At 39.8% G+C, this 21,159-nt stretch overlaps 1 protein-coding gene across 4 annotated transcripts in view; it reads right to left on the bottom strand.

Annotated features, from left to right (window-relative positions):
• Positions 1-21,159, bottom strand: part of cac (calcium voltage-gated channel subunit cacophony) — a 1,845,957-nt gene that overhangs the window by 1,088,888 nt on the left and 735,910 nt on the right. For all 4 annotated transcript variants that reach the window (XM_071696567.1, XM_071696568.1, XM_071696569.1 and 1 more), the window contains one exon: positions 9,589-9,705. In XM_071696567.1, coding sequence (XP_071552668.1) covers positions 9,589-9,705 — 117 coding nt within the window. The remainder of the gene's footprint in view (positions 1-9,588; positions 9,706-21,159) is intronic.

The raw sequence follows: 21,159 nt of genomic DNA on the forward strand, positions 1-21,159 counted from the left end.
AACATTATCTCGGAAAGCAAAAATGGGTATGTTTGAAGGAATAGTGGTTCCAACAATGTTGTATGGTTGCGAGGCGTGGACTATTGATAGAGTAGTGTGCAGGAGGGTGGATGTGCTGGAAATGAGATTTTTGAGGACAATATGTGGTGAGAGGTGGTTAGATCGAGTAAGTAATGTAAGGATAAGAGAGATGTGTGGAAATAAGAAGAGCGTGGTTAAGAGAGCAGAAGAGGGTGTTTTGAAATGGTTTGGGCACAAGGAGAGAATGAGTGAGGAAAGACTGACCAAGAGGATATATGTGTTGGAGGTGGAGGGAACAAGGAGAAGTGGGAGACCAAATTGGAGGTGGAAAGATGGAGTGAAAAAGATTTTGTGTGATCGGGGCCTGAACATGCAGGAGGGTGAAAGGAGGGCAAGGAATAGAGTGAATTGGATCGATGTGGTATACCTGGGTTGACGTGCTGTCAGTGGATTGAATCAGGGCATGTGAAGCGTCTGGGGTAAACCATGGAAAGTTGTGTGGGGCCTGGATGTGGAAAGGGAGCTGTGGTTTTGGGCATTATTGCGTGGCAGCTAGAGACTGAGTGTGAACGAATGGGGCCTTTGTTGTCCTTTCCTAGTGCTACCTCGCACACATGAGGGGGGGAGGGGGAAGGTATTCCATGTGTGGCGAGGTGGCGATGGGAGTGAATGGGGACAGACAGTGTGAATTGTGTGCATGGGTATATATGTATGTGTCTGTGTATGTATATATATGTGTACATTGAGATGTATAGGTATGTATATTTGCGTGTGTGGACGTGTGTGTGTATACATTGTGCATGGGGGTGGGTTGGGCCATTTCTTTCATCTGTTTCCTTGCGCTACCTCGCAAACGCGGGAGACAGCGACAAAGCAAAATAAAAAAAAAATAAACAATTTTGTTAGAGAAAAATAATCAAATTTTTTTCATCACAGAGGCACTCCATCTGTTTAAGGGATAAAGCCAACCACATGGACTATGTTCCTGGAAAACCCTGTGGTTAGCAAAACAGCAGTTTACAAGGTACAGGGCCTATTAAGAAAATGAAGGATGAGGTAAGGGGGTGCCTCTTGAGATACATGCCCTAAATCCCATGATGAACACAAATTCAAAAATAAGCATGTTATTCTTCATAAACAACATGTTTATTCTCTGAGAGTACAAAGAAATAATGTAAAAAACTATGCAATAATAATATGGCAACAGTATATCACCCATGAAGCTGTGCCTTCACTCTCCCACAAACAGAGGCCAGTTATGCCACAAAAGGCTACCTTGACACTAAACCTAGCAAAACTGACTGGTTATGACTCTCCTCCAGTGTCTCCTTAGAAATGGTGGTATGCTGGGCTGAACTACAAAAAGTGTGTGGCCAAATGACATACCCAATGAATGGGAAAAAAATTTTGGTGGTGCTGTGGAAAAACCAATGATACCCAAAACTTGTTGTCGTGATTGGTAAAATGGTTTAACATATTCTAAGCATGTATACTCAAAACTGCAGTTGGCAAAAATGTAGTAGCAAGGGATCTCTGTGTTCTATTCCTATATAGGATTTTTCTACTAGAATATAACATTCTCTGACCATGGTATCTATTTCAACACTGGCTAATGATCAGTGATAAAGACCTATAAACATTGGAGCAGAGGTGCAAACATCATCTCTTAGCCACTATGCCACATCAATCACAACCCAATGGAATTTTAGCCTCATGTCTCTTACTATAAGAACAAAATAAATAGTTTCTCAACAAGGAAAAAGAGGATAAAAGGGAATGGAAGGTTTGCAAATGATCATAGTAACCTATTCAAATTGAGAATAGTTTTTCATACATCAAAACCTACATTTCTCACCTCTTAACAGAGCCCTAAGAAAATTAGAGAGCATCCACATGAAGGAGGGACCATAAGAAAAAAACTGTTCCTTAAACCTTTCAGTCACAATGCAGCTTGGATTCCCAATCACTGTGATGACCTATTTTCTGATAAAAAAAATATACATATACTACAATCATGAGTGAGGTGTCATTATATAAAGATAAGGAGAAAAAGGTGTGTTCAAACCACAGAGGTGTAGACATGTTAAGTGTACCTGATAAGTTGTATGGGAGAGTGGTGATTTAGAGAGTGAAGGCATGTACAGAGTATCAGACTGAAGAGTTAAGGCATGTATAGAGTATCAGACTAGGAGGAACAATGTGGTTTCAGGTGTGGTAAAGAATGTGTGGATTAGGTGTATGTTTTAAGGAATATGTATGAGAAATACTCATGAGAAAGTGAAAGATTTGTATGTGGCATTTAAGGTTCTGGAGAAAGCAAATGACAGGGTTGATGGAGAAGCCTTGTGGAAGGTCTTACAAATATACTGTGTCGGAGAAAAAATACTAGAAACAGTGAGAAGTTCTTGTCAAGAATGTAAGGCACATGTGTGAATAGGATGACATGAGAGTCAGTTGTTAAAGGTGAAGGTGGGTCTGTGGCTGGGGAGTGTGATGTCACTATGGCTGTTTAATTTGTTTATGGATGGAATGGTGAGGGAGATAATGCAAGGGTCTTGAAAAGAGGAGTGGATGTGAGGATGGATCGTTTTTACACTTTCTTTTCATATTCATATGGGAGTAGTGCAGAAACGTTGTGGATCCATGAGAAAATATTCTGCCAAAAATATAGATTCTCTGCGCCATCTTTTAGCCCCTCTCAGATTTCATTGGCAAGCCGCAGTACTAGACAAGCAACTAAGTGCCATATATTTGGTCAACCAAAACAATTGAAACAAACTGTTTTACCAACATATGAAGAATTGATGAAAGCATGCCAGTTAGAGTGAAACAAATTATTATTCTCTACTTCAAAGGAACCAGCATTTTCAGATATTTGTGATGTAGTTAGCATCAATCCTAGTGTACCAAAAAAGCATATTAAAGATATGATAAATAATTATCACAAAATATTAGACTTTTATAACACTATGAAGATAGATAAGATACTGCCTTATATCAAGTGAAGCTCAATGAATTTCAGAACTATTCAAAAGTGCTCTTTCATATGGCTGCTTGTAAATGGCCAGATTTGAATTCTTGTAATTGTCCAGCTATAATGAAAGTTTCTAGAAATGAACATGAATTTTTGACTAATCAAAGGTAAGAGAGAAAGATTATTGGAGGTGAAGACCATTAAAAAAGCTAGAGGATTAGAAAAAGGTCTGGACACAAAAATCTGGATAAACATAAACAAGATATTGAATTAAGCCCTTCATTTTCATCTCTTGGAGTTCTTGCTTCATCTTCAGAATCTGAGAAAAACTCATATGAACCATCAGACTATGAAACAGAGTCAAATCCTAATGCCATGAGAGATTTTAATAAAAAGGAATTGACTTTTAATGTATCAGTTGGAGCACATACCAGTGACAGTACAGGCATATCAGACAGGGCAGCTGCAAGTACTTCCTGTTCACTATTGCAGGATACTGGTGAAACTGATGAAAGCAATACCAATTTATTTACTGACAGAAACAAAATATGCCATGAAAGGCAAAAAGCACACAGTGAAAGTCAACAGTGCAGTGAGACGGACACAACTAATCCTTTTCCCATTTACTTTGTTGGGTGCAAGGATAAAACTATTGTCAGAGAACAGAAAGGCATCAAATTTCCAAAAACCATTGTAATTGAAAAGCATATTTGTTTTGTACAAGAGCCAGGATCAAAATTTATTATCCATGTTACTCCGAATCAAATTTCCAAAAACCATTGTAATTGAAGAGCATATTTGTTTTGTAAAAGAGCCAGGATCAAAATCTATTATCCATGTTACTCCGAATTCTGGTAATGGCAGTAATATTGCAAAAGAAATGCACCATGAATGCAAAGTTTTCATATTTTATCATATGATGATCTACCATATTTGAGAGCAGTTGGGTGCAATGGCAGTGCTGTAAATACAGGCCAATAAATGGAGTAATAAGACTTCTACAACAAAATATTGGCAAGCCATTGCAATGGCTTATTTGCCAGCTTCATGCTAATGAATAGCCTTTAAGGCATCTGATCACAACCATGGATAGCAAGACTAGTGGACCAATCAGAATTACAGAAGTTACGAAACAGTTACCAGACTGTGAGAAAATTCCAGTTGATATGACTTTCAAGGCTATCCAATTAGAAGATACTGAAGTAGACTCCAATGAACTGATTACTGATAGAAATACTTATTTGATATTTATCAGGTAATCTGTAATGGTACAATGGATGATGCACTACCATATAGTAATCCTGGGAAAATATCTCATTCATGGTGGCTGATCACAGCGAGCTGACTTCTACATCTCTATATTACATCTGAACCTTCAAATACTTTACAAATGCTAGCTGAATTCATAAAGAAAGTTTATGCACCTATGTGGTTAAAGATAAAGTGCAAACCTTCCATTAAATACGGTGCTTAACATTTGCATGAAACTACTGTCCTTACTAGTCCCTTCACTAGCAATATCAAGTAAATTGTGAACCCTGTCGTTAAGAGAAATGCATCCTTAAGGCACCCTGAGAATATTCCCATTACCACAATTCATGATGAAAGAAACTTTGTTCATGTCAGCAAGAAAAGAAAAGAGAAGTAGTGTTAGTCTTTTTAAAGTTCCCATTATTGATTTCAATGCAAAGGAATACTATGAAATGATTGACGGGCAAAATATTGATATCACAAAGCCCCCTTTAACGATGGACATCGAAGATGAAACAATCTTGAACATCATCATTAGTCGCATTCCCATTAGATTTTATTATCTAAATATGCCATGCCACACACAGGCAGTAGAATGCCATATAAAATCAATTACAGAAACATCAACTAAAGTGTGAGGTCAGAAAAGTAAAGACAGGTACATAAGAACAACCCTTCAAAGTAGAAAGGCTTGGCCAAAAGTTGACTTAAAAAACCACAGCTCCTTATTTGGTTTGGTGGTTGGGAAGGCGTTAGGATGGAACTTGGAATGTAGCCATGTCCACACTGAGTTTCTGGGTTATTTCTGAAATAATGTACTTCTTATTTCTGAAGTACAATACTTCAAAAATATGCAAAGAGCTGCATAAAATAGACTATTTGTTATAACTTTAAGGAAAACCACACAGTAAATTTTAGATTTAATTCTATATCAATAATATATATTTACAATTTCAATATTTCTGTAATGAAGAATGAGTTGTCATTCTTATCTAATGCTGTTCATATATTTCACTTATATTCAAGACATCATTATTACACCAACTATGGCTGAAAAATATTGTAATTAGATTTTTAGCAATCTTTTTATAACAGGTAGTATTTTTAGAAAAAATGCTATTTTTTTTCAATTTTCTTGGGGCTGAAGGTGTTGCTCAATTACCTCCAGATTTCAGAAATACTTTATCTAAAAGTATCTCTATAAAATTAACCCTAACCCCCTTAAATATAAACATATTTTCAGTTTTAGATATAAATGCATGTTTTTAATACCTATTTTTTTCAATTTTTGAGCCCCTCAGGGGAACTAAAGATGTTGGCACAGAGAACTCATATCTTTTGCAGAATGCTTTGTCATGAGTCCACAACTTTTCCACACCAACCCCCTCACTCATATGAATATAAAAAAAAAAGTGTAAAAACAATCCACCCTAGTATGTATGCAGTTGGAAGAGGGTTAGACCTAAAAACTGAGTCAGCTGTTGTTTGCTGATGACACAGCACTGGTGACAGATTGGAGTGAGAAACTGCAGAAGGTGGTGTATGAGTTTGGGAGTGTGTGTAAAAGGATGAGGTTGAGGAAAAATGTGAATAAAAGCAAGGTTATTAGGTTCAGCAGGGCAGGTGGACATGTTAGTGGGAGTGCAACTCTGAAAGAGAAAATATGGAGTAAAAGAAGTGGTTTAGATACCAGGCAATGGACATGGTAGTGAAAGTGAGCATATGGTGGGTGGGGGCTAAAGTTCTGGAAGCACTGAAAAATTTTTGGTAAGTCATTATCTAAAAGAAAGAAAATGGATATGTTTGAAGGTAGAGTAGCAACAAAAATGTTATATGGATGCAAGGCATAGGCTACAGATGAGGAAGTGAGGAGGAAGATGGATGTGTTAGAAATTAAACATTTGAAGAAATATGTGGTGTGAGGTGGTTTGATCACGTTAGTAAAAAAAAAAAAAAGGTAAGAGAGAGGTGATGTAACAAGAAGAGTGTGGTTAAGAGAACTGGAGAGGGTGCTGAAATGGTTTGGATATAAAGAGTGAGGAGAGACTGACAAAGAGGATATATGTGTCAGAAATGCAGGGAACAAGAAGAGGGAGACTAAATTGGAGATGGAAGGATGCAGTGAAAAGTATTATGAGTACTTAGGGCCTGAACATGCAGGAAGGCAAAAGGCATGCACTGGATAGAGTGAATTAGAATAATATGACATACATGGGGCAATTTGCTTTCAACAGCCTGAACCTGGACAGATAGGTCAAGGGGCCTGGTTGTGCATGGGGGGAGTAGTTTCGATGCATTACACATGACAGCTAGAAAATGGAACAAACTGAAAGCAATATGAAAACATAATGAAAATATACATGCAGGAAATGAGTAACAGTGAAACAAAGAGTCAGAGTTATGTATAATGCATGACCCGCATGATGGGAATGTCATGAGCCATACATCACTGAAGTTCAACATCCTTTCATCTCTACTAACTTATAAATGCTTATGGTGATAGTCTGTTTTTATATGTGGTTTTTGGTCTTTCTTTTTGAGTATACAGATAATTATCAGTTTATGTATTAGTTTTGCTGAAGAAAATTTAGAACACAACTGCACAGAAAAAGTATATGAAAATACAATTGCTTTTATATTGTGGCACTGAAAGAGAACTGATGCCATAGGTAGCATGGCTTGGGCACTTGGATTGCATGGTCTTGGTTGTGTTATTATGATTCAAGTGCTGTACTGTGCAAATGCTCCCTGACTTACGATGATTTGACTTACAATTTTTCAGCTTTACAATGGTACGATAGTAACATGCATTCAGTAGAAACTGTACTTCGTACTTTGAATTTTGATCTTTTCCCAGGCAATGAGCGCTACATTACTCTCTTGTGATGCTACACAGCTGGAGCAACTTTCAATGGGCTTATTGGAACGTAACCCCATCTTAAATCAAGAAGCATCTGCACTGAAGTACTAAAATGACTACAGAATGCTAAGTTCACAACCAAATAATATTCTTAACCACTTAATTTCTGCAAATGTGGTTTTACACTCTCAGCATGGGTACTACAACCATTTCTTTTATGTGTTGCCTCTTTCCATCCTCATTTCAATTTGAAGGCTTGCTTTTACTAAAACGTAAAGAATCAGAAATACTTGGTCTGGAAAGAGGGATCTGGAATACAATCCACATATACTATAGACATATATTCCTCACTTTGAATTTTTCAGAATGCATCTCCTGTTTATGGTAAGGGAGGCCCGTATCTTAAAAAAATGGATGTTGTAAATCCGAGGACTTAAAAATGATAAAGGCTGTGGAAGGTAATGGTAAGATACTGAAAGAGCATCAACAGACAAAGCTGATGGTTAGCACAATGATGCCTCATCTCAATAACTGGGATGAAGCTCTGGGAACAACTGGGAAATTCACTGGTGGTGGCATTTTGCTGGAATAAGCCTCAGTGGTCTAAGTGAAATGAGAGACATTTTCCACTCCAGTAACCAATGAATCAATAAGAGAAGCAACAAAATACGAGGTATAAAAGAATATATGACCAGATGAGGTAGTGGTTAGCATTTCTGACTATGACACATTCACAGGCCATCCAGGGTCAAGCGTATAGATTCAAATCCTGGTTATGGCAGTCGGTCCACAGTCAACCAAGCTGTCCAACCACCCCTAGGGGTTGGTCAATAAAATGGGTACCTGGCTCAGGCTAGGGTATATATACAAATATAGTATTAGTGGGATGGCCTTGATTTGGGCCTCAGCTGCCTGTACCATCTCAGCTAACTTTTAAAAACCAAAATCTTAGGAAGAAAGCTATCTGAAATCTAGAAATTGCATTTTCTGGGTTGAATTCCAGAGAGGTTAACGTAATCCAACAAATGATTCATAATACAATTATATGACATACATCAACAACCCCACTTATCTGAGTCAGATTAGGGTGAAATTTTATTAAGCTGATCCTTCTCATAAACATGGGAATGATGGATATTTGGTTTTGCCTTAAGTCATAAGTAATCTTACTTGGTGACCTCTCTTTCATCCAAGAACCCATACAATGCTTGTGTTGACCAGTCATCAAGAGCAGAGTAAGGACTGTGGGCACTTACGAGTCAATAATCAAAATTTTCTTTTATCTAAGGCAGCTTCTTTTTTGTGCTTTCAAACATAATGAACCATATAGGATGAAAGCTAGTGCCCATCAGTTAGACTGCAAATTCTTGGACATTTCACATTTGGACTTTTGAGAATTATTATGAAAAAAAAAAAATTGGCTCTCTGGGCTGGTCTATGGATGAGATGCACCAAGAGAGGTATCAATAACTTGTTTCTGCAAAATTCAACATTTTCAAGCTCTGCATCAGTCTATACCACTTACTAAATCTTTATCTCAATCCACTGTTTTGGCTTGTTGCTAAACTGCTTCATCCAGGATCAAACAGTTCTATGGTAAGTATGAAGAGCCACTCAATACCTACAAACCACAACATTAGAGTATGTAGAATGAACACAGAAAAATAATTCCATACTCATAGTCCATTTCTCTTTATCATTTGTGTCAGGCAAAAGGAAAGTACAGTCCTACAAATATTCATATTTTGCTCTTAAGATCTCAGGAAGAGTCCTCTCCTCGACAATCATCTTTTGGAAATGAGTCAAGAGAGATGTTTGTTATACTGCTGGTAATCTTAAGGTTTCTCCTCTAAAGCAAAACCTCCTCCCTTTAAGTTTACTGTGGTATGACTACAAGGCTGAAATGCAATTGTGGCATTTTCTGATTAAGTCAAATGCAAGACTGTTAAAAGCATGTTTTGGAGCAAGAACCCTCACTTGCCCTTCATCTCTTACGTACACAACCCACCTTCCCCCAAAGAGGCTGGTTTGCTTAAAATGACCTTTGAGGACTAACACTGGTAGTGTAAGTGGCTGAGGAGAAGTGTGGTGGCATTACATCATAAATATAGTGCAACAGTTCAGGTAAACGTAATTTTTAATTACTACTATCACACTAACCTTCAGGCAGCAATATAGTTATGGTTTCTATGAGCAATGTGCAGCATTCTCTATTGAGTGCTTATTTACTTCCCTGATATCAGTCATATGGCTTCATTGGCTTAACAGAAGAACTATGCTAGTGAAGGGTAGGATCTCTGGCTCAACAATGCTTTAAACAAGATCAAAGCTAGCTTTTTTGTAAGTCAACTGATCTACTATGATCAGCTGATGTGATTATGCTGCAATGTTGTGTAACTGACCAGAGATGGGTAAGAGTGTAACTATCATCAAGATAATTTCAACTAAAAAGATAACAAGACTACGATCAATAAGAACTTACGGGTTTGTGGGTGAAAGGATGAACATGGATGAATATGGTAGCATAGGTTTAGGCCCCCCCATGTCGTCTTCTTGATTCTCTGCATCTTTGTCCTCTTTATTTGGATCTTGTTTACTGCTGTAAACCAATATTCATTGTCAGAGGGTGCAAAGAAAAACCGGTGGATAAAAATACAAGCATTGCATGTCAGAAATACACATAAGGCAGAGGAGAGGTACATGGAATGATTAAATGCTGAGTTTGATGCAATGGAAATAATGGAGACAAATCAAGTATAATTCACTCTTTTTGTTTATGGATGGGGTGGTTAGGGAAGTGAATGCAAGAGTTTTCGAGAGAGGGACAAGTATGCAGTCTATTGTGTATGAGAGGGCTTGGGAAGTGAGTCAGTTGCTGCTCGCTGATGATACAGTGCTGATGGCTGATTCAGATGAGAAACTACAGAAGTTGGTGAATGAGCTTGGTGAAGTGCATGAAACAAGAAAGTTGAGAGTAAGTGTGAATAAGAGAAAGATTGTTAGGTTCAGTAGAGTTGAGGGACAAGTCAACTGGGAGGTAAGAGTGAAAGGAGGAAAACTGAAGGAAGTGAGGTGTTTTAGATATCTGGGAGTGGACTTAGCAGTGGATGGAACCATGGAAGCAGAAGTGAGTCACAGGGTGGGGTACAGGGTGAAGGTTCTGGGAGCAATGAAAAATGTGTGGAAGGCAAGAGCGTTACTTTGGAGAGCAAAAATGGGTATGTTTGAAGAAATAGTGGTTCTCGCAACGTTATAGGGTTGTGCAGAGGAGGGTGGATGTGTTGGAAATGAAATGTTTGAGGACAATATGTGGTGTGAGGTGGTTTGATTGAGTAAGTAATGAAAGGATAAGAGAGATGTGTGGTAATAAAAAGAGTGTGGTTGTGAGAGCAGAGGAGGGTCTGTTGAAACAGTTTGGAAACATGTTGAGAATGAGTGAGGAAAGATTGACAAAGAGGATATATGTGTCGGAGGTGGAGGGAAGAAGGAGAAGCGGGAGACCAATTGGAGGTGGAAGGATGTAATGAAAAAGATTTTGAGTGATCAGGGCCTGAACATACAGAAGGGTGAAAGGCATTCAAGGAATAGAGTAAGTTGGGACAATGTGGTCTACCGGGGTCAACGTGCTGTCAATGGATTGAACCAGGGCATGTGAAGCATCTGGGAAAAAAACCATGGAAAGTTTTGTGGGGCCTGGATGTGGAAAGGGAGCTGTGGTTTCGGTTCATTACACATGACAGCTACAGACTGAGTTTGAATAAATGTGGCCTTTTTTTGTCTGTTCCTGACTGACTTGCTGGAGGGGAGAATGCTATCTCGTGTGTGGCGAGGTGACAATGGGAATGGATGAAGGCAGCAAGTATGGATATGTACATGTGTATATATGTATATATCTGTTTATGTATATGTATGTATATGTGCGTGTGTGGGCGTTTATGGATGTGCACGTGTATGTGGGTGGGTTGGGAGATTCCTCATCCGTTTCCTTGTGCTACCTCGCTAACACAAGAGGTGGCAATCATATTCTGGATAATATTTTCTATTTTACTTAGTTGCAGTCTCCCGCATTACTGAGGTAGCACAAAGAAATAGATGAAAGAATGGCCCAACCTACCCACATACACATGAATATACATAAATGGCCGCACACACATATACATACATATACATACACAGACATATACATATACACACATGTACATATTCATACTTGCTGCCTTCACCCATTCCTATCGCCACCCTCCCACATATGAAATGTCACCCCCCCCTCCCCACGCACACACAAGGCAGCGCTAGGAAAAGACAACAAAGGACGCATTCGTTCACACTCAGTCTCTAGCTATCATGAGTAATGCACCGTAACCATAGCTCCCTTTCCACATCCTGGCCCCACAAAACTTTCCATGATTTACCCCTGACGCTTCACATGCCCTGGTTCAATTCATTCACAGCACGTCCACCCCAGTATACCACATCGTTCCAATTCACTTAATTCCTTGCAAGCCTTTCACCCTCCTGTATGTTTAGGCCACGATCGCTCAAAATCTTTTTGAATCCATCCTTCTACCTCCAATTTGGTCTCCCACTTCTCATCGTTCCCTCCACCCAGATCTGACACATATATCCTCTTTGTCAACCTTTCCTCATTCATTCTCTCCACGTGGCCAAACCATTTCAATGCATCCTCTTCTGCTCTGTCAACCACACTCCTTTTATTACCACATATCTCTCTTACCCTTTCATTACTTACTCGATCAAACCACCTCACACCACGTATTATCCTCAAACATTTCATTTCCAACACATCCACCCTCCTCCATACAACCCTATCTATAGCCCATGCCTCACAACCATATAACATTGTTGGAACCACTATTCCTTCAAACATACCCATTTTTGCCCTTGAAAATAACATTCTCACCTTCCAAACATTCTTCAACACTTCCAGAACCTTCGCCCCTTCCCCCACCTGGTGACTCACTTCTGCTTCCATGGTTCCATCCGCTGCTAAATACACTCCCAGATATTGAAAACAATTCCCTTCCTCCAGTATTTCTCCATACAAACGTACCTCCTAATTAACTTGTCCCTCAACCCGATTGAACCTAATAACCTTGCTCATATTCACATTTACTCTCAGCTTTCTTTTTTCACACACTTTACCAAACTCAGTCTCCAATTTCTGCAGTTTCTCACACAAATCAGCCACCAGCGCTGTATCATCAGCGAACAACAACTGACTCAATTCCCAAGCCCTCTCATTCAGAAGAGACTGCATACTTGCCCCTCTCTCCAAAACTCTTGCATTCACCTCCCTAACAACCCCATCCATAAACAAATTAAACAACCATAGAGACATTATGCATCCCTGCCGCAAACCAACATTCACTGGGAACCAATCACTTTCGTCTCTTCCTATTCATACACATACCTTACATTCTTGATAAAAACTTTTCACTGCTTCTAGCGACTTACCTCCCACAACATATACTCTTAACACCTTCCACAAAGCATCTCTATCAACTCTATCATATGCCTTCTCCAGATCCATAAATGCCACATACAAATCCATCCGTTTTTCTAAGTGTTTCTCACATAAATTCTTCAAAACAATCACCTGATCCACACATACTCTACCATTTCTGAAACTGCACTGCTTTTCCCCAATCTGATGCTCTGTACATGACTTTACCCTCTCAATCAATACCCTCCATTACAACTTCCCAGGAATACACAACAAACTTATACCTCTGTAATTTGAACAATCACCTTTATCCCCTTTGCCTTTGTACAATGGCATTATGCATGCATTCCACCAGTCCTACATGAACCATACATAGATTGAATGTCCTTACCAACCACTCAGCAACACAGTCACGCCTTTTTTAATAAATCCACTGCAATACCATCCAAATCAGCCGCCTTGCCAGCTTTCATCTTCTGCAAAGCTTTCACTATCTCTTCTCTGTTTACCAAACCATTCTCCTTGACCTTCTCACTTCACACACCACCTCGACCAAAACACCCTATGTCTGTTTCATTTGTGATGGGGTGGCAACGGGAATGGATGAAGGCAGCAAGTATGAATATGTACATGTGTATATATGCATATGTCTGTGTATGTATATGTATGTATACGTTGAAATGTAGAGGTATGTATATGTCCGTGTGTGGGCGTTTATGTATATGCATGTGCATATGGGTGGGTTGGGCCATTCTTTCGTCTGCTTCCTTGTGCTACCTCGCTAATGCAGGAGACAGCAACTAAGTACAATAAATAAAATCATGAGAGGCAAGTACTTTGGTAGCAGCTGAGTGAGTGTGTTAGCAGCTTTGATGCATGAGACCAGGTTATAGTGATGGGTGATTTGAATGCAAAGGTGAGTAATGTGGCAGTTAAAGGTATAACTGGTGTACATGGGGTGTTCACTGTTATAAATGGAAATGGTGAAGAGCTTGTACATTTGTGTGCTGAAAAAGTATTGGTGATTGGGATTACCTGGTTTAAAAAGAGAGATATACATAAATATACGTATGTAAGTAAGAGAGATGGCCAGAGAGAATTACTGCATTACGTGTTAATTGACAGGCACATGAAAGAGAGACTTTTGGATGTTAATGTGCTGAGATGTCTGATCATTATCTTGTGGAGGCGAAAGTGATGATTTGTAGAGGTTTTCAGAAAAGAAGAGAGAATGTAGGGGTGAAGAGAGTGGTGAGAGTAAGTGAGCTTGGAAAGGAGACTTGTGTGAGGAAGTACCACGAGAGATTGAGTGCAGAATGGAAAAAGGTGAGAGCAAATGATGTAAAGGGAGTGGCAGAGGAATGGGATTTATTTAGGGATGCAGTGATGGCTTGCACAAAAGATGCTTGTGACATAAGAAAGGTGGGAGGTGGGCAGATTAGAAAGGGTGGTGAGTGGTGGGATGAAGAAGTAAGATTGATAGTGAAAGAAAAGAGAGAGACATTTGGATGATTTTTGCAGTAAAATATTAAAAATGACTGGGAGATGTGTAAAAAAAAAAAAGAGGCAGGAGGTCAAGAGAAAGGTGCAAGAGGTGAAAAAGAAGGCAAATGAGAGTTGGGGCGAGAGAGCATCATGAAATTTTAGGGAGAATAAAGAGATGTTTTGGAAGGTTGGTAAATAAAGTGCGTAAGACAAGAGAACAAATGGGAACATTGGTGAAGGGGGCTAATGGGAAGGTAATAACAAGTAGTGGTCAGGTGAGGAGATGGAGTGAGCATTTTGAAGGGTTTGTTGAATGTGTTTGAAGATAGAGTGGCAGATATAGGGTGTTTTGGTTGAAGTGGTGTGTGAAGTGAAAGGGTCAGGGAGAATGGTTTGATAAACAGAGAAGAGGTAGTGAAAGCTTTGCAGAAGATGAAAACTAGCAAGGTGGCGGGTTTTGACGGTACTGCAGTGGAATTTATTAAAACAGGGAGTGACTGTGTTGCTGACGGGTTGGAGAGAATATTCAACGTATGCATAGTTCATGGTGAAGTGCTTGAGGATTGGTGGAATGCATGCATAGTGCCACTGTAGAAAGGTAAAGGGGATAAAGGTGGGTGTTTAAATTACAGAGGTATAAGTTTGTTGAGTATTCCTGGGAAATTATATGGGAGGGCATTGATTGAGAGGGTGAAGGCATGTACAGAGCATCAGACTGGGGAAGAGCAGTGTGGTTTCAGAAGTGGTAGAGGATGTGTGGATCAGGTTTTTGCTTTGAAGAATGTGTGTGAGAAATACTTTGAAAAACAAATGGATTTATATGTATAGCATTTATGGATCTGGAGAAGGCATATGATAGAGATGTTCTGTGGAAGGTATTAAGAGTATATGGTGTCAGGCTTAAGGGACAAGTCAAATGGGAGGTGAGTTTGAATGGAGAAAAACTGGAGGAAGTGAAGTGTTTTAGATATCTGGGAGTGGATTTAGCAGCGGATGGAAGCGGAAGTGAGTCACAGGGTGGGGGAGGGGGCAAAGGTCTGGGAGCGTTGAAGAATGTGTGGAAGGTGAAAACATTGTCTCAGACAGCAAAACTGGGTATGTTTGAAGGAATAATGGTTCCAACAATGTTATATGATTGCGAGGCATTGGCTATAGATAGGGTTGTGTGGAGGAGAGGGTGGATGTGTTGGAAATGAAATGTTTGAGAACAATATGTGGTGTGAGGTGGTTTGATCGAGTAAGTAATAATAGGGTAAGAGAGATGTGTGGTCATGAAAAGAAAGTGGTTGAAAGGGCAGAAGAGGGTGTATTGAAATGGTTTGGTCTCATGGAGAGAATGAGTGGAAAAAGATTGACAAAGAGGATATATGTGTCAGATGTGGGGGGAACGAGGAGAAGTGAGAGACCAAATTGGAGGTGGAAGGATGGAGTGAAAAAGATTAGGAGCGATCGGGGCCTGAACATACAGGAGGGTAAAAGGCGTGCAAGGAATAGAGTGAAATGGAATGATGTGGTATACCAGGGTCGACGTGGTGTCAATGGATTGAACCAGGGCGGGCATGTGAAGCGTCTGGGTTAAACCATGGAAAGTTTTGTGGGGCCTAGATGTGGAAAGGAAGCTGTGGTTTTGGTGCATTACACACAACAGTTAGAGACTGAGAGTGAACAAATGTGGCCTTTGTTGTCTTTTCCTAGCGCTACCTCGCACATGCGTGGGGTAAGGGAAGGTGCCATTTCATGTGTGGCAAGGCGGCGACAGGAATGGATGAAGGCAGCAAGTATGAATATGTACATGTGTATATATGTATATGTCTGTGTAAGTATATGATGAAATGTATAGGTATGTATATGTGCGTGTGTGGGCGTTTATGTATGGGTTGGGCCATTCTTTCGTTCGTTTTCTTGCACTAAGTCACTAACGAGGGAGACAGCAACAAAGTAAAATAATAAATAAACAAATTAAGCAATCATGGGGACATCAAACATCCTTGCTGCAGACCGACATTCACTAGGAACAAATGAATCTCCTCTATTCTTACTCACACACATGCCTTACATCCTTGGTAAAAACTTTACACTGCTTCGAACAACTTACCTCCCACACCAAATACACTTAAAACCTTCCACAAAGCATCTCTATCAACCCTATCATATGTCTTCTCCAGATACATAAATGCTACATACAAATCCATTTGTTTTTCTAAGTACTTCTCACATACATTTCTCAAAGCAAACACTTGATCCACACATCCTCTACCACTTCAGAAACCACACTGCTCTTCCCCAATACATATTCTGTAAGGGAAATAATGCTTGCTCTGAATTGGGGTAGAATCATCTCAAGTGAATAATGCATTTTAAGAATCAGTAGATGGCTATGGAAAGGTCTCATAAACTATTCACAACATAAATACAGAGGTATACAAAGGAATTAAAATGGCAACAGACCACTGGTTCCTTTTGAAGCTGTTTGTGGTAGTGGAAGATATCAGAAACTCACATACTGGTTTGGTAAAAGTTAAAAGGCATACAGATAATTCAAGGAAAAAAGACTGCAAATTGTCACTATGAATATGGAGGCACAAATAATGTAAGTTATGGACTTGAAGCATATTATCTATCAAATCTTTCCTTAATTGTATCTAGAGCACTGCTTTCACTCACACTAACTGGTATATTGTTCCACATGTAAACAATCCTGTTGAAGAAAAAGTACTTTCCTTCATTCAAGGTAAAATGTTTGGCCTTAAGTTTGTATCCACTATTATGAGTATAATCAGATGAATCAAGTCTTAAGTTACTTGTTAAATCAACATTATCAAATCCTTTGATAATTTTGATTACTTGTATATGATCACCTCTTAACGTTCTTCTAAGCTATATAGATACAAGTCTTTTAATCTGATCTTGTACTAATTGTTTCTCAGTCCAGGAATCATCTTGGTGAGTTCATGCTATACTCTTTCCATTCAGTCTATGTCTTTTTTTTACACAATATATGACATGGATGAATCAACCAATTATAAAGACTAAGGTTGATTTCCCTGGACTTAAATTCAAAGGCCCTACCTATGAATCTAAGAATTTTGTTCACTCTTTTATCTGTTCCTGCTTATTTGGTTTTAGGTCATGAGAGATTATCATGCCCAAGTCTTTTTCTACATTTATATTTAAAAGTTCAACAGTATTCATACTGTAGCTAGCCTTTTCATTTTCTCTATCAATACATAAAATTTTACACTTATCTATATAAAAATTCACTTGCCACTTATGAGCTCAGTTCATCAGTTTGTCTATTTCAGTTTGATGCTGTAGACATGTTCATTTTCAGATATGATTCCCAGTTGTATATAATCGGCAAATTTTGATATCTTGCAATGCAGCCCATTATCAATAAAATAAGTATATATACATATATGTCATTTATTTATATTCATTTTGCTTTGTAGCTGTCTCCCGCGTTAGCAAGGTAGCTCAAGGAAACAGACGAAAGAATGGCCCAACCCACCCACATACACATGTATATACATACACATCCACACACGCAAATATACATACCTATAAATCTCAACGTATACATATATATACACACATACACATATATACACATGTACATAATTCATACTGTCTGCCTTTATTCATTCCCATCGCCACCTCGCCACACATGAAATAACAACCCCCTCCCCCCTCATGTGTGCGAGGTAGCACTAGGAAAAGACAATAAAGGCCACATTTGATCACACTCAGTCTCTAGCTGTCATGTAATAATGCACCGAAACCACAGCTCCCTTTCCACATCCAGGCCCCACACAACTTTCCATGGTTTACCCCAGACACTTCACATGCCCTGGTTCAATCCATTGACAGCACGTTGACCCCAATATACCACATCGTTCCAATTCACTCTATTCCTTGCACGCCTTTCACCCTCCTGCATGTTCAGGCCCCGATCACACAAAATCTTTTTCACTCCATCTTTCCACCTCCAATTCGGTCTCCCACTTCTCCTCGTTCCCTCCACCCGACACATATATCCTCTTTATCAATCTTTCCTCACTCATTCTCTCCATGTGACCAAACCATTTCAAAACACCCTCTTCTGCTCTCTCAACCACACTCTTTATAGTACCACACATCTCTCTTACCCTATCATTACTTACTCGATCAAACCACCTCACACCACATATTGTCCTCAAACATCTCATTTCCAGCACATCCACCCTCCTGCGCACAACTCTATCCATATCCCATGCCTCGCAACCATACAACATTGTTGGAAGCACTATTCCTTCAAACATACCCATTTTTGCTTTCCGAGATAATGTTCTCGACTTCCACACATTCTTCAACACTTCCAGAATTTTCGCCCCCTCCCCCACCCTATGATTCACTTCCGCTCCCATGGTTCCATCCACTGCCGAATCCACTCCCAGATATCTAAAACACTTTACTTCCTCCAGTTTTTCTCCATTCAAACTTACCTCCCAACTGACTTGACCCTCAACCCTACTGTACCTAATAACCTTACTGTTATTCACATTTACTCTCAACTTTCTTCTTTCACACACTTTACCAAACTCAGTCATTAGCTTCTGCAGTTTCTCACATGAATCAGCCACCAGCACTGTATCATCAGCGAACAACAACTGACTCACTTCCCAAGCTCTCTCATCCCCAACAGACTTCATACTTGCCCCTCTTTCCAAAACTTTTGCATTCACCTCCCTAACAAACCCATCCATAAACAAATTAAACAACCATGGAGACATCACACACCCCTGCCACAAACCTACATTCACTGAGAACCAATCACTTTCCTCTCTTCCTATACGTACACATTCCTTACAGCCTCGATAAAAACTTTTCACTGCTTCTAACAACTTGCCTCCCACACCATATATTCTTAATACCTTCCACAGAGCATCTCTATCAACTCTTTGATGGAGAGAGAAGGGTGATTATTGGTGTATATGCACCTGGGCATGAGAAGAAAGATCATGAGAGGCAAGTGTTTTGGGAGCAGCTGAATGAGTGTAGTAGTGGTTTTGATGAATGAGACCGGGTTATAGTGATGGGTGATTTGAATGCAAATGTGAGTAATGTGGCAGTTGAGGGAATAATTGGTATACATGGGGTGTTCAGTGTTGTAAATGGAAATGGTGAAGAGCTTGTAGATCTATGTGCTGAAAAAGATCTAGTGATTGGGAATACCTGATTTAAAAAGAGAGATATACATAAGCATACCTATGTAAGTAGGAGAGATGGCCAGAGAGCATTATTGGATTATGTGTTTATTGATAGGCGTGCGAAAGAGAGACTTTTGGATGTTAATGTGCTGAGAGGTGCAACGGGAGGGATGTCTGATCACTATCTTGTGGAGGCAAAGGTGAAACTTTGTAGAGGTTTTCAGAAAAGAAGAGAGAATGTTAGGGTGAAGAGAGTGGTGAGAGTAAGTGAGCTTGGGAAGGAGACTTGTGTGAGGAAGTACCAGGAGAGACTGAATACAGGATGGAAAAAGGTAAGAACAAAGGAGGTAAGGGGAGCTGGGGAGGAATGGGATGTATTTAGGGAAGCAGTGATGTCTTGCGCAAAAGATGTTTGTGGCATGGGAGGTGGGCAGATTAGAAAGGGTAGTGAGTGGTGGGATGAAGAAGTAAGGTTATTAGTGAAAGAGAAGAGAGAGGCATTTGGACAATTTTTGCAGGGAAATAATGCAAATGAGTGGGAGATGTATAAAAGAAAGAGGCAGGAGGTCGAGAGAAAGGTGCAAGAGGTGAAAAAGAGGGCAAATGAGAGTTGGGGTGAGAGAGTATCATTAAATTTTAGGGAGAATAAAAAGATGTTTTGGAAGGAGGTAAATAAAGTGCGTAAGACAAGGGAGCAAATGGGAACTTCAGTGAAGGGGGCTAATGGGGAGGTGATAACAAGTAGTCGTGATGTGAGAAGGAGATGGAGTGAGTATTTTGAAGGTTTGTTGAATGTGTTTGATAATAGAGTGGCAGATATAGGGTGTTTTGGTCGAGGTGGTGTGCAGAGTGAGAGGGTTAGCGAAAATGATTTAGTAAACAGAGAAGAGGTAGTAAAAGCTTTGCGGAAGATAAAAGCCAGCAAGGCAGCGGGTTTGGATGGCACTGCAGTGGAATTTATTAAAAAAGGGGGTGACTGTAGTGTTGACTGGTTGGTAAGGTTATTTAATGTATGTATGTTTCATGGTGAGGTGCCTGAGGATTGGCGGAATGCATGCATAGTGCCATTGTACAAAGGCAAAGGGGATAAGAATGATTGCTCAAATTACAGAGGTATAAGTTTGTTGAGTATTCCTGGTAAATTATATGGGAGGGTCTTGATTGAGATGGTGAAGGCATGTATAGAGCATCAGATTGGGGAAGAAGAGTGTAGTTTCAGAAGTGGTAGAGGATGTGTGGATCAGGTGTTTGCTTTGAAGAATGTGTGGAAGGTGAAAACATTGTCTCAGACAGCAAAACTGGGTATGTTTGAAGGAATAGTGGTTCCAACAATGTTGTATGGTTGCGAGGCATGGACTATGGATAGAGTTGTGCGCAGGAGGATGGATGTGCTGGAAATGAGATGTTTGAGGACAATGTGTGGTGTGAGGTGGTTTGATCGAGTAAGTAATGTAAGGGTAAGAGAGATGTGTGGAAATAAAAAGAGCGTGGTTAAGAGAGCAGAAGGGGGTGTTTTGAAATGGTTTGGGCACATGAAGAGAATGAGTGTGGAAAGATTGACCAAGAGGATATATGTGTCAGATGTGGGGGGAACGAGGAGAAGAGGGAGACCAAATTGGAGGTGGAAGGATGGAGTGAAAAAGATTTTGTGTGATCGGGGCCTGAACATGCAGGAGGGTGAAAGGAGGGCAAGGAATAGGGTGAATTGGATCGAAGTGGTATACCGGGGTTGACGTGCTGTCAGTGGATTGAAGCAAGGCATGTGAAGCGTCTGGGGTAAACCATGGAAAGCTGTGTAGGTATGTATATTTGCGTGTGTGGACGTATGTATATAAATGTGTATGGGGGGGGGTTGGGCCATTTCTTTCGTCTGTTTCCTTGCGCTACCTCGCAAACGCGGGAGACAGCGACAAAGTAT

Source organism: Panulirus ornatus, chromosome 59 (genome assembly GCF_036320965.1).
Source record: "Panulirus ornatus isolate Po-2019 chromosome 59, ASM3632096v1, whole genome shotgun sequence".
NCBI classification, from domain to species: domain Eukaryota; kingdom Metazoa; phylum Arthropoda; class Malacostraca; order Decapoda; family Palinuridae; genus Panulirus; species Panulirus ornatus.